Genomic DNA, 14,047 nt, shown 5'->3' on the forward strand with positions numbered 1-14,047 from the left:
CTGTTTGACTGAACTTGTTTGGGATACCCTGAAAAGAACATGAGAAGATGCACTTTGGAAAAGAACATGAGAAGATCTTGCTACCTTTGGTAGAGAGAAGTTGGCATCCTTTCTCAAGAAGGCAATGGGAAATTCTCTTTTGTGTGCTTTTACCTGTCACAGATGCTCCAGTTCAATTCATGTTTTAAATCCACACAGAAATGAAGAAGAATCAAGGGTTATCCCATCAGTCTCTGGCTCTTTAGCCTCAGTAAGAGACAGATAAGGCCACTCAGGTTATAAATTGGCCTATACTGTTAATAAAGGTGGGCAGGGTGGGGGTGGCTTTTGTTAGCAAGAAAAGTTGAGGAAATGATTCAAAAGTGAATATATTAGGATCCACTTGGCGTTCTTCCTGAGAGCCCCTTTTCAAATGTGAAAACTGAGTGAAGGTTAATTTTTAGATCTGGAAAGATCCGTTATTGGTGCTTAGCACACTAAGGGGATTTGATTTCATACACCGAGATTTTTTCCCCCCTTGTCTTGGAAAAAATTGACTTCAGTCCTAAATTTACCAACTGGATGAAAATGCTCTGTGCCTCCCCATTGGCTAGAATCAAAACCAATAAAGATATTTCATTTCTTCTGCAGATTTGTAGGAGCACCTGACAAGGTTGTTCTTAATCCCCTTATACTGCTTGCACCATTGACAGAAACACTAGCAATGGTTATTAAGAGAGATGAAGGGATAATGGAATAAAATCTGGAAACATAAATATTATCTCCATGAGGTTCTATTATTAAATTTATGAAATCCATAACAGTGTCTCCTGAGAGTGCTTGGCATAATGGAGCAATTTAGACAATAGGTTATGGAAGACTGGAAGAAATCTATTCCTTTTTTACAATCATAGAATTGTTCAGAGACTATTGTAAGACACACAGTTGTGTGAGAGTAGGCTGGTGGTAAATATTTAGAGCTGAACCTTGTCAGAAATGTAGAGGAATTCATAAATGAAAGAAGACTATTGATCAATCTGAAAGGACCAGCACTCTCCTATAAATTGTTGGTAAAGAAAGTAAAGCTGTCTGGAATACCCAGTCTTCCACGGCCTCTCTATAATCTGTGTTAAACAAACACAGAAAAATATAAGACAGGAGAAAGATCTTCCACTGCTTTTATATGGAGTTATAAACCATTCTGGGTGAGGGAAAAACATGCCAGTAAGTCAATTAGCCTTACCTAGCTTTCAATACTGTTTTAGTGCAACACATTTGCAATGTCCATTACCAGTTCAAAAAGGTTACCAGTTAGCTATTCCACAAGAAGTGGGCATCAAAAATATAAGCAACTTGATGTAAATTGGAAAGTTCCCTTTGATGCAATTGTCTTTGACACAGGTTTCAGGACCAAGTGGTATTGAGAAAATAGGTCTAAAGGAAATTAATAATTTAAATGGTTGCTCTATTGGCAAAAATATGAAATCTCTCATGAAAATAAGCTGCTGTATGGAGGACAGTAATAGAATTACCATCTTTTACAAAGGTAGCTGTGGATATAGCAGGATGGTTAGGGTTAATTACATCATTTTGAGTTGTTATGGATATTTGAGGATAAAATAATTCCTGGTATAACTCTATTGGCTTCTTGGTACTTAAGTAAGGCCTAATGGTCATAATTTCTAGGACTGTCTTTAAAGCCACGTATGCTATTTACTGTGTAAAATAGTCTTCTTTCTATATATATAAGAGAATATATAAGAGAATATATATAAGGAGAATATAATTCTCCTTGAAGCATCCAGAATTATGCTTCAAGGAGAATTAGTAGGGCTTTCGATGGAGGAAAGGTAAATATTACAAAAACAAAAAACGGGTAGCCTGAATCTTTTAAACATCAAATGTCCACAATACAAAGTTGTTCATGTGACTATCTGTGGCTAGAAACGTGGTTCTGCTTCCTCTATTGCAGATTATGAGAAATGAGGCTCATCTATAAAAACATCAATGTTTTCTTATGGAAACCTGTTGGTTTTTGTCTAGAAAAAAAGCAATATATTTCTTGCTGTGAGACCTGGTGTTCAGCCCTCAGCTATTTCATATTTACTGACAAAGCCCAACATGCTTGGTCATTCAATGACTCATCAGCAAAGCACAATCTCAATTTGCCATTCAGTTCATAATTTTATATGAACACAGCATATTGCAGCCTTGGTTCTAGCACAGTAATTTTGAAGCACTGTGTGGAGAAGGGGAACAAATATTTTTTTCGCAATCTACAGTGAGAAATATGAAAGATTGTTCCCCCTCCCACCTTTTGATATCAAGGCTCCTATAACTTCACTTTGGGAAGATTCTTGTTATTTCACTTAACCCTTTTCTATCTTATCTATGATTATCACAAGCTTTAAGCTTACAGTAATAGTGCCAGGATATGTAAAATATGACAGTAAGATTCTGAATGCCATAAGGAGCCATTTCTTCTTGTTTTAATTTGGAAATTTGCATAAGTCCAGATCAAACTCCAGATCTAGCTATCTTTGTTTCATTTCTACTGTGAATCAGGGGGTTCAGTTCAAAGATGTGGTAGTCATTAAATAAATAACTAAAAAAATTACAGGGTTGGTTCTGCCTTATTTCTTGTAATGACTCTTTCATAACAATCTATTTGCATTCCCAACTCAAGGTTATTTTAGTGCTATTAATATATAACCATCAAGTTACTTTCTAACTGTCCCTCACATCATCACTGTGTAATAAAGGTCCCACTTCATCACCATGTAATTAAGGTTCTATAACCAAACCCCAGCTGACAGTTTCATAGATGCCAAGCCACAACGCAGTTGATCTCTCTTCACCATAACTATTTTAGCTCTGATATGCTGACACAGGAGCAAAAATGTTTGGGTTCATTTTTACCAAAAAAATAAGCATATATGACCCAGAGGACAGCAATCATCAGATTCTGTTGCATGACGAGGAATTGTTTTTACCTAACCACTTTGCAAGTATATGGTAGCAAAAATGTGAAATATGGAACAACTCCAGTGTTTAGTAATTCTTGATAAATTTTCATTTCTTAAGGAAAAGCACATTGAGAGAGAGAGTCCTAGTAAGATATGCTGTTTCCCTCGCTACTTTTGCAAAGCAAAGCCAAAGTCAACTATACATGGCATATTTCCTAAACAGACAGTCCCCAAGAGCAACTGTGCCCAAAATGACAAGATTGAAGTATTTGTACATCAGTCGAAAGAGTAACACCATCCCTGCAGCTGACCAACATGGAAACCATATTTACCCAAATACAAGATAAGGTGCCCCCCCCACACCCCTCAGCATAGGAAAGAAAGCCCCTCATCTTATTGTCACATACAAGGAAACCTCATTAAATACACTGTCTAACATTAAATTGCTGGTAAAAGCAGCACATGCTCACTAATGGAAACCAACTATGAAGCTGACCAAATGCAGCCAACATGGAGCATAGCTATAAAACACTTGGTCCATACTGGACAAACATACTGATGGGAATCTACTGATGGTTGGTATAAATCACCTAAATAAGATACATGGTAATGCCCATTGCATGCAGTCCCCCTCAATCCTGACTCTTTTTCTAGTCATGGTGAGCCAATGGACTAAATATATTTCAACTTCCTCTTCACTCTCACAGCAGAGCCGCACCTTTCTTTCCCATTTCCAATTATTTCTTTTGGCTTTGGATTAATAGCATGCATAGCTTTTATTATATGTAAGTAGGTACAAAAGTGCTGCTTAAAAGTGTGTTTATGGAGTACTTGTACTAAAATTTGCAGCAGCTTCAAAAAAAAAAAAGTAAATTCCATCAATTCTGGATTAACCAAGTATATGGGTACCTGTAGTAACTTGACTGTATGCAAATTAGTACAGGTATGTTTATTTCAAAGTCAGTGTTTACAAATTTGCTCCCCACTTCCATGTGCTCAGGAAGACCAGGGTCTGTCAGTAAGGGGGAGGGAGGTTTGCAAGAGGAAGAAGGCGGGGTGGAGCAGAGGGTAAGGGGGATACCTGACCCCCCAAATTTATTTTCCCTACCATAACAATGAGAGGAGGACAAATTCAAAGCAAACCTCCAATAAGTAGATTCTATACCTGGAAAATTAAAACAAATTTATATTTTTCCATATATAGAATGTAATTATTGGGGGGTCATCTTATATTCAGGGTCATCTTATATTTGAGTAAATTTGGTATTAAAAAGCAACACATGTGAAATATGGCTGGCCCAGTGACTACGGCATTTGTCTTGGAGCTGAAGGATGGGCATTCAACGCCCTGCTTTGCCACAGGGACTGCCTGTATGACATGGACAAATGACCAAAGCCAGATTCTTACAGAAATGTAGATGACTAAGTCAAATCGATTTCAGTGAAGCCTCCTTACTTCATTTGAGATTTCAATAACGTTATTTCAAGAGAACTTCAGTGTGTAAACACCTTGGAGGATCAGTGCTTCTTTCTCTTGGTGCCTTGCAAATAAGCAGAATACAAAGAGATGGTCATGGCCGAAAGGAATTTGCAAGCTATGACAGATATGAAGGCATACAGAAAGGATAAGGCCATATTGGTCAGTGAGATAGGCAGGAGAGAAAGCTTACATGCAGCCTTTCAATGGTCAGGTTTCTTGCAGGTCTCATGGGAAAGGCAGGATGTGAAGGGACACACTGAAGTAGCTTTGCTGATGTTCACTGGAAGCTCCTTTTAAGGCTGAGCGGCAGCACAGAATAAAGCACCAACAAACTTGCATGAACATTTAAGATGTGAGTGATAGAGACATCATTAAAAGGATAAGAACAGGCTTTTAAACAGAAAACCAGAAGCCTTTGATTGATTGAATAGTGAAAGAGGAGCCCACAGAGAGATGCAAGGAAAGGGGAGATGTGGACTAGGAAAATGGGATGTGCAGCATCATTCAGGATAGGCCTTAGAAGAGAAAGACTTCAATTCTCATGACCTGAAAATAGACTGTAATGGAGATGCAAGAGGATGAGAATGTTTAACTATGTGGTATATAGGAGACACTAGATCTTAGGGGCATTATGCAGAAAGACTTAGCCTAGATATGAGGTGAGCAGAAGTTTGAGCTCATGGGAGTCCTTGGAAACCTTGACAGGAGCATGCTGAAAATTACAGGTAGAGCTGCTAGTGATACTAATAATTGTTAGTGATACTTATAATTAGAGTGCCTTAAATTTATCCATTATCACTTGCAACTGCTTTTCTTTTTTTTTCTGAGACAGTTTAAAAACTCCACTGTTTTCAGCAGGCTTTTGAAAGATATCAGATTAAATTACACTAATACCTGATGAAACCGTTGAGTGTCTTTAAATTAAACCTGCACATTCAAACCCAGCCCTTCCTTATATTTTAGGCAAGTTCACAGACTATCTTGCAGCATTTCATTTTAAATTTCAGCCCAATGAGTTCTCCAATTCATCTAAAATATTCACCCTTAGCATTAGTTTTTCCTTCATTCTTGAAAACCAAACATGTACCTTTGCAGTTATCTAAACCTGCAGGCTAACAGACTGCAGGTTTGCAGAAGCCCTATAATATTAGATTATTTCAATTAAGGACGCATTTCTGTTGGCTGTTATATGTGTGCACTCTTCTCACAAATAACATGGTGAAAGGAGACTGATCGGGTAAGTAACATGTCCTTTGTTTCCAACTCTGTAGAAGACAAAGGACTAACAAGGGAAGCTGGGAATTCCATTGAATAGAAAACTGTTTTTTTGGCTGCATTGCCCATGAAATTGTATGCCTTGGAAGAAAGGCAATTTGTCAGCAGGATACAAAGTAAAGATTCTTTTGCTCAGAAATAATTGTAATGGGTGGTTATTTTTTTATTGTCCACAGCCCATGCACACAAATCATTTATTTAACTAAGTAAAACAAAGGAAGCCTTGCTGTAGCCAGGGATTCATTCATTACCAAACCAAAGTGCCAATAGCTGCATTTAACCTCTTGGGAACATTTGTCCTTTGCTCTGGTCAGGGCCCAGTGGACCAGGACCACCCCCCGAAAAAGGAATAACCCAGAGGAAAAGTATATGGAGAAACCACAAGCCCATTTGTTTAATAAATGATTGTCATTGCTTTGAGAGCTGGTAAGCATGGCTTCTCAACCATGGTAGTGAAGTATTGTGGCAAGGAAACCCAAATCAGAATAAGGAGAGAAAGAGAGGAAAATGCAGGGCTTAGAACGATCTTAAGGTAACTCAAAATAATTAAGAACACCATTCTTGGAAAAAGTGGCCTCATTAAATTGTTTTCAGGTTGCAATTTTCTCTCATCCTCTCCCCCCATCAGCAATCTTAAAGCAATGAACATATCAGCTTGCTTTCTAGCACTTGGATTCTCTTAAAACTGTCATTATTCAATTATCTGCCTATTCACTGGCCCTAAGGTCCAGTGGAGCAGATATTGTGAGCCTTCATTTAATGTTTTTAAATGCACTTCTGTCCACTTGTGATACAATAAAACTTTATTGAATTCTGTTCCCACATCACACTTAACATCCTTCACTTTTATTGATATGTACGCCCATCCACTCTTCTGTCAGCAATAAAAAGAGTATTTCTAGCAAATAAATGACCTTTTCTTTCATCAATACGGCAACTGGGAAATGTGAATTGAGCATCTTTTAAAAAACAAAATAAAACAGTCTTTAAAGAAAAGATAAACAGTACTTAAGTGTTGCTTTCCTTCTCCCTTCCCTCCTCCTTCCCCCAAGGTCTGCATTTAAAAATTAAAATTTGTCTATGTATCAGAAGAATAAGGTTCCCTGGTAATATTTGCCAGCCCTGTTTAGCCAGAAGAGAGAAAAGCAAGGGCAGTTTATTCCACCTCAGAAACTATAACCATTCCCCCTGCTTATTTTATAACAGACAAGTCTCACAGCATAACTTTCCTCTGTTGAAACCCCATTGGGGATTTCTAGCCTTGAGATGGAAGGAAGGTTGGTCTTTCAGCCTTGGGGAATCTGATTCTTGACGGGGAAATTACTTTCGACCCCGCAGGTTCATGGGCATCCCCTACTCTTAGCTTGTCTTTCCACCCAGGTATGTCTGGCCCCTATGGGAGCTGTGTTGCTGCCGTGGACAACTCCATCTCCAAGAGGAGCACATCACCTTTACAGCAACACTGAGTTCTGCTGGCCCTTTAGGCATGCAGGCTACTCTGTTGGCAAGGGTGTTAGTATCAAGCCCAAACTTAACAACCTACTCAATAATATTATTTCCTTTAACATTTAAATCCTTATACAGAAAAGCAGACAGGAAAAAAAATCTGCATGTTGGGTCAAAAGTAGCTTACTTCCTTGTTATATGTTACTACTGGGCAGCTCCTGGAGCTCCTAACCCCTGGAGTGTCCACACATTAACATGTGAACCTAGTTTTAAGCACTCTTTAGACACCTTAAAGTTATGCCCTCCAGGGCATCTGTGATCCATGTTACCCAGCTCATGTTCCACTAATCTGGGGGCACTCTAGGCTACACATTAGTGTGAACACCCTCCCCCCACTCCCCACTGGCTTGGATCAGGTCTAATCTTCCCCCCTCCTCCCCCCAGCACCCCAGATCCCCACTCACTATCCTCTGCCAGCTCCCCACACCCCTGCTTACTTGTGGCTGAGCTCACTGTCTGACCTGGGAGAGCAGGCAGGGAAGGGTTAATCTGCATGCCTGGTCACTGCTACTCTGTGGGCCATGCTCAGCCTGGAGAACAGCAGCAGCTCAGCAGTGGCCGTGGTGGAGGGCAGGCAGGCAGGTTAACTCTTCCCTACCTGCTCCCTCTGGACAGACAGTACAGGTAGGGGGGAAGGGGATAGGACTCGGGGGAAGGGGGAGATTCTTACCTTTCAGTCCTTCAGGGCTCTGCAGGCCTGAACATGTGACTGCTGCAAACTCCAGCTAGCACCAACACCAATCAACATTTAAGCAGCTCACAGTGTAACAGGTAACAAGGCCCTTAGCAAAGTTTGGCTCATTAGATTGACTCAGAACACCCTGCATTACATTCATGATTTCTTGGAGGTGCTTGCAGCAAGTGCGTCACAAGCCCGTAGCTATCGTACTAGCTTAGAGTAGGTCAGTGACACTGTACATGTGCCACAGTTCTTTAAAAACAGCTGCTAGCATCTGTATCCTTGCCTTGAAATAAAAAAATAAAAAAGAGGACAATTTGGAGGAAGGCCTGGCAGTTCTTCAGCAGGGTAATCCCGTTTAAATGACAGACATGAACATAAAATCAACAAGCTGGATTGGACCGTTGCTGTGACAGATGCTGTGCTGGGATAGCCCCCTTGTACAGACATGATAAAAGCAACTTCACTTCACTAACTCCCTGAAAGATAGAACCCTCTTTTCTTGGGAGAGCTGCATCCAAACCGCTTTCTTTGTAACTATTTGTTGGGGAGAGCTGAGCTTCTCATCCTCCAGAGCACATGGGAAGCCTGGAGGAGCAGCAGATGCCAAGGCTGTGTGGGCAGATGTTCTCTGCCTCCTCTGTGGCATATATCCCACCCTTCCCGTTTGAAGACTGCAGTGGAGCCACCTTTGTTACACCCTTGCTAAGTGCAGAATCCCCCAAAAGCAAAAGGACTGGAGGAAGACACAGTGGTTGGGAAGGATGATGCACCAGTCATTTTAAAATGAGCAAAGAAGAACAACAAAGTTGAAAATATTCCATTACAACAGGGGCAATAGCATTGTATTAAGCATCCATGACCAAGGTCAGCTAGAGCATCATGCTCAAGGTAACTCCCAAAGGCGGCCCTGTTAGAATATAGGCTCAGTTTTCTTCTGCTATTCAGCAAATATTTGTGTTAACAGCAGCCAGTGATTTGAAACCTTATGGAGTAAACCAACAAATTATATATAGCAGGCTGAGATTACATTCTAATGGAATGGGCTGATGAAACATTAATGCCTTAATTACGTAACTGCTTCATTCCTTTAGCAAAACGTCATATGGCAAAGCTTACATTCAGAGAGGTCCCATTGCCCTAGATGTCCAGCAGTAATGAAAATCTGAATAAAAGAAGATCTTGAACACAGCCATGCCAGTGAATTGCTTACCAACTCCAGCCTTTTTACCTAGACAAATAGCCAGGCAAGGAACTGGGGTCTACACAGCTATGCTGTGCAAGCCTGTTTGAACTTGTAAAGGGTTAAAACTATGTAAACCCAAATTAGCGAAGCCAAAACCAGATGTGACCTGATGGAAGAATCTGAGGCAAAGCCCTCTTCTGTATTTTACTGCCCTGGACACATCAGGCTGTCACTAACACTGTCTGAAATCAGGGATGTGAGGAAGGCAGAGGAGCTGCTTGGCCATTTGTTCATCACTTGCTTTCACGGTTGATTTCTGAGAACTGCACACACACAGCGGTCTCGCTTGCTGGAGACTGCTACAATAGTGACCTTGCATCGCCTTCCCCAAATTCTCCCTTTCAAGCTGGTGTAGTGGCAGCACGCACACGAACAGCGTCACTGGTCTAACAGCTGGCCTGCTTGTCTGCCGAGAGAAGATATGCGTTTCTCTGACACCTCTCTAAGCCAGCGATGAGCCTGGTGTGACGGGTTCAAATTAAGAAGAATCTGTGGCGGATGCTCGGGATAATTAGGTAAATAAAGTGCTGCCATCCCTGTTCCAGAGATGAGGAATCTGGGCCAGAGGAAAAAAATACACCAACTTTCCTCAGGGCAGCATGCTAAGGGGATTAAGCAGAAGACTGGGAGTCAAGAAAGCTGAGATGAAAGCCCAGGTCTGTTAACATTTGTGATGAATCTCACCCCGGATTACCAGCATGGTTCTGACATATGCTTGTTGCATAAGCCACATCCCCTCTCAGGGCCTCAGCTTTTACTATTTACTGAATGAGTTTTACCTACTTCAAGCAGCAGGAGAAGGCAAAGGGAAATCATGTCTATAAACTACTGCAGAAGTGGACAACATGAATTCAGCCAGGCAGGAGCAGAGGCAGAACAGAAAAGTTCTGGTCTTCCTGCCCTATGCCTGCATGTGCCCACACCCACACTCACACCCACATGCAAGTGTGCATGCAAAGTGGTGTAGTTCCTCTGCCCTCAGTGAATGAAGCTACACTGATTGACATGGCTAGAGTCTGGCCCAAAACGCTGATCAAAAGCATTGTGATTTTGCAGAATGATATCCAGGATATTTTGTCAAAGAGTTCACAAAAAATCTTCCCTCCTCCCCGCAGTGAGAAAATAAAAATTACTGCAGCAGGTATTAATAAATAAATAAAACAAACTGCCATACAACACCCTAACCTGATTTTAAAGGCAACATTTTTCACATTTGGATCATTAAAAACATTCAATCCCTACTGTACATTTGGAACTGAACAACCCACCACAAGAGTTATTTTACATCTTGCATATAAGACCGATTAACACCTCAGGGCATAATATTCACATAATACCTTTCTAACAATGTACCACTATTCTTCTCTGTTATATATGCAACAAAGGCTATTGAGAGGTGCTGGGAATGACTAGTTCTTTCCCAGAATGATCTCAGGAGGAAAATATGCCTCACGCAATTCACAATCTGAAGAAATATGACCCAATATGATAAGTAGAAAACCAACCCCTAGAACACATGTGCACATGCACACATGCACGCGTGCACGCACGCATACCCCCACACACTTTTTTTTTTTTTTTTAATTAAATGAAACGCTGCACTGCAAATAGGCAGCCTAGTAATTTTGGATAAGGTTCTATACATTTAATCCAGCTCCTACTGAAGTCCCTTTTTCCATTGACCTCAGCAGGTCCCCCATGACAGAAGTCATCAGTTTTTGCATCTAGCAGCTTCCTGGGTTATTTTTCTTGCATTTGTTTTTAATAATCAAGCAAGGATGGCTGCAATATTGACTTCTACATTCCCCAGGAGGCAAAGACAGACATAGGGTCCCTTGATAGAAAGCCACTTTTATTCAGGGATGGGGACTAGGAATTCTTTGTTTTAATTGCATCCTTTGTCTCTCCAACCATCACTCGACAACCATAACACATTACAACTCTTCATGTCACCATAGCAAGCAAGCAGCCACCTTGCTGATGAGAGATGCATCCCGTTTGAGGACTGTAAACGTAAGTAAGGTGCCTTGAAACTTTTCCTCTGGGGATCATGTCTGCCACTTCCAAATCACATTCATTTTTGTGTGGCTTGGGCTCAAAGCACAGGTCCAGGATCTATTTATCAATCCAACTCTCTGCTTTCTGTAGGCAGATGACTTTGGTGCTATGGTGGAGAAGAATGGAAATTTCCTACATGGCTCTTGTTTAGCGTAAAAAAACCCAACAATGGTTCAGTTCTACCTGGCTTGATTATTTCTTACTTCTAACAGAAACATATTATTTTTATTATTTCTGTCTAAAATATACAATTTTGGACAGCAGGACTGTAACTGTGTGCTATACACCCTGCTGAGGTGAAAAACAAATTCTAAAGTGTGCTTTTCTTTTTAGTAACTCTGATATTCCTCTATTAAATACATAATACTATAACCCCTAATGACTTTCCACCCTTAAAAAAAAGAAAAGAAAAAAAAAAGAGAGGGACGTAAGAGACCTGTAAGTGATTTGCTTTCATTAGCTTGGAAATTTACAGTTTAGTCATCCCTACCATCTACATTATATTTCTCAATAAATTACCTTCCTATTTACTTGTAAAAGTAAGGAGATGCAGTACAGATGTCACTAATTAAAACCACATAGATCACTCTGAAAGACTTTGTTATAAAATTACAAGCAGAAAACCCTATAATGAGCAATTAAATGCTAATTAATAACACAGCCTCATCCTGATATAGCGCTTCTCATCTGTAGATTCGAAGTGCCTTACAAGAGAAGGTCACAACCACCATCCCCATGCATTGGAAAACAAGGTATGAGGAGATTATAGACTTGTCTACCCACGCCCAAGGGATGAACCAGAAGTAGAACTCAGATGACATGAATGCTAAGCCAGTGCTCTATCCATTTAGCCATGCTGTCTCATTCTCCTTGTAGTGTTTTTTAAACGTGAGCATGACTCATATAGAATGACATTTTTCAAAACTGACCAATCAGGTCTTGTACTGTGCACCCAGTTTTACCCAAATTTGTCACTTGTGGTTTATTTTCCCCAAGGGGGCAACTCAGTTGATTCAAGACTGACCTAATCTTCAAGCAAAATGAGATCTCTATCCTAAGGAAGTGAAAATATATCAATATACTTACTATAAGGGACGCATTCGTACTGCACTTCCAGGTACTTGTATGTTCCTGGGCAGGGGTCTGGGAACACATCAGGGCCTGCTACCACAGCACACTGGGTGCGATTGCTGCATCTGAAAGGCAAAGATGTAGAGAGTCAAAATACAGAGAGCACTGCATGGCCAACTTTCTCAAATATGGTTTCTCCTCTCCACCCTTAGAAATGAAACATAGTATTCAATTTTGTTAACATTCCCCTGTAGGTCTGCAAATCCAAAAGATTAAAGCAACCACACATGAAATATGCATTTTTTAAAAAAGTCTGATTTAATTATACCACCACCACAAATAAATGTAAATATACATTTTTATATCAACACTATGCTTTTAAATAGAGCTATATCAAACAAATTCAGAGAGATAACTGGCAATCATAACAATTATCATCAAAGAAGCTGTCTAAAGAACAAAACCACTGTTTTATACCCAAACATAACAGTGCACTCATGTTTGCTGGGAAGGGATTAGGCCAAGTTATTATTACAGGACTGTCTCTGTTCCCAAAACAGATGCGACTCTTGAGATACGATGAATTTCCAAAACGCAAGTGATGAGCTTTCTCTCATGGAAGAGCTTATTCTGCAATGACATGGAAGCATAAGCAACCCTAGGCATACAAGTAGCTTCTTTGAAATCAGCAGGGCTAATTATGAAGGTGAAGTCATTTACATGCATAAACAGCTGCAGGACTGAGTCCTGAGATGTGTCCTCCATTTAATGCATATGCCTGATTCTTGGCCCTGAATGATTTGCATGTGCATCCAGGCTTCATAATATACATTTGCCCTACATACCTTTGCAAAACAGCTCACTGATATTTTTAATGGATTTCAGATACAGATTTATTTAGTAAGCACTACTGCCAAATAGAAAATTCCTTGGTGTTTGTTATAAAAAAAAAAGAAAAAAGAGAGAAAAAAAAAAGAGGACAATGTAATTAGTCCTTGATTTCATCCTTTTCCACATCAGAAAAAGAACTCCTCAGGGCTAGATCACTGCAGATCCTTTCTTGAAGATGCAGCTTCCTCTGATGTGACATGGGACCTCTGACCCTACTGTTCTTCTGACAGAAGCAGCAGCAGCCAGAGAAGAACTCTCATTTAGCTCTGGAGTGGAAATGCTTCATGTTTACCTGAGGCTACAGTTTGTCATCTTTAATGAGGATTTCATTTTAGCCCATAAATTAAAATTGATTCATTAGTGAGTGCCGTAAGCTCGATAATTTCTTTAATGTTACAGAAAGATTAATAAGACCTGATATCCCACTGATCAGGCAATTTTGTGGGATAGCAGATAATCCAGTGAGCTGGACTGTGCTCATTTTTTTCCTGTTGAGATTTAAACCAAACGATGACTATCAAAAGCAAGTGACTAGTTTTATCATATAAATGAAGGAATAAATGTATTAGCTAGAGGGCTAATTGTGTTGTCCTCACTCTTGCTACCGTGAGAAAGGTGATTTGGCAAGGGTATAACAGGTAGCTTGGACAGTGCAAGTGAGCTGCCTTCCAAACAGAGACTTTGAACCTAATCCAAAATTTCACTTTCACCAAAAATTCTTTACTGAGCTCAATGTGCCTCAAGATGCAGCAGCCCCCTCTGTGGTTTTGGGGACAGTTCTAGCCATGTTACAAAGAACAAAAGTAACGTGTCTTAATGGTATGGTAGACAGGTAGAAGTAAGGCCTAAAAAATTGGCTTGGGATCAATCAGCTTAAAAATCATCTGCTTGTTTCT

The 14,047-nt window shown here is 40.2% G+C and overlaps 1 protein-coding gene across 2 annotated transcripts in view; it reads right to left on the reverse strand.

Annotated features, from left to right (window-relative positions):
• Positions 1-10,969: 10,969 nt before the first annotated feature.
• The window catches only part of LOC102377378 (adhesion G protein-coupled receptor L3-like), a 496,226-nt gene continuing 493,148 nt past the window's right edge, over positions 10,970-14,047 (reverse strand). For both annotated transcript variants that reach the window (XM_025192002.1, XM_006035814.2), the window contains 2 exons: positions 12,276-12,385; positions 10,970-11,295 (listed from right to left, as the gene is read on the reverse strand). In XM_025192002.1, the coding sequence (XP_025047787.1) occupies positions 11,180-11,295; positions 12,276-12,385 (226 nt within the window). In that variant the 3' untranslated portion in view covers positions 10,970-11,179. The remainder of the gene's footprint in view (positions 11,296-12,275; positions 12,386-14,047) is intronic.

The sequence above is a fragment of the Alligator sinensis genome, unplaced genomic scaffold (genome assembly GCF_000455745.1).
Source record: "Alligator sinensis unplaced genomic scaffold, ASM45574v1 scaffold1443_1, whole genome shotgun sequence".
NCBI classification, from domain to species: domain Eukaryota; kingdom Metazoa; phylum Chordata; order Crocodylia; family Alligatoridae; genus Alligator; species Alligator sinensis.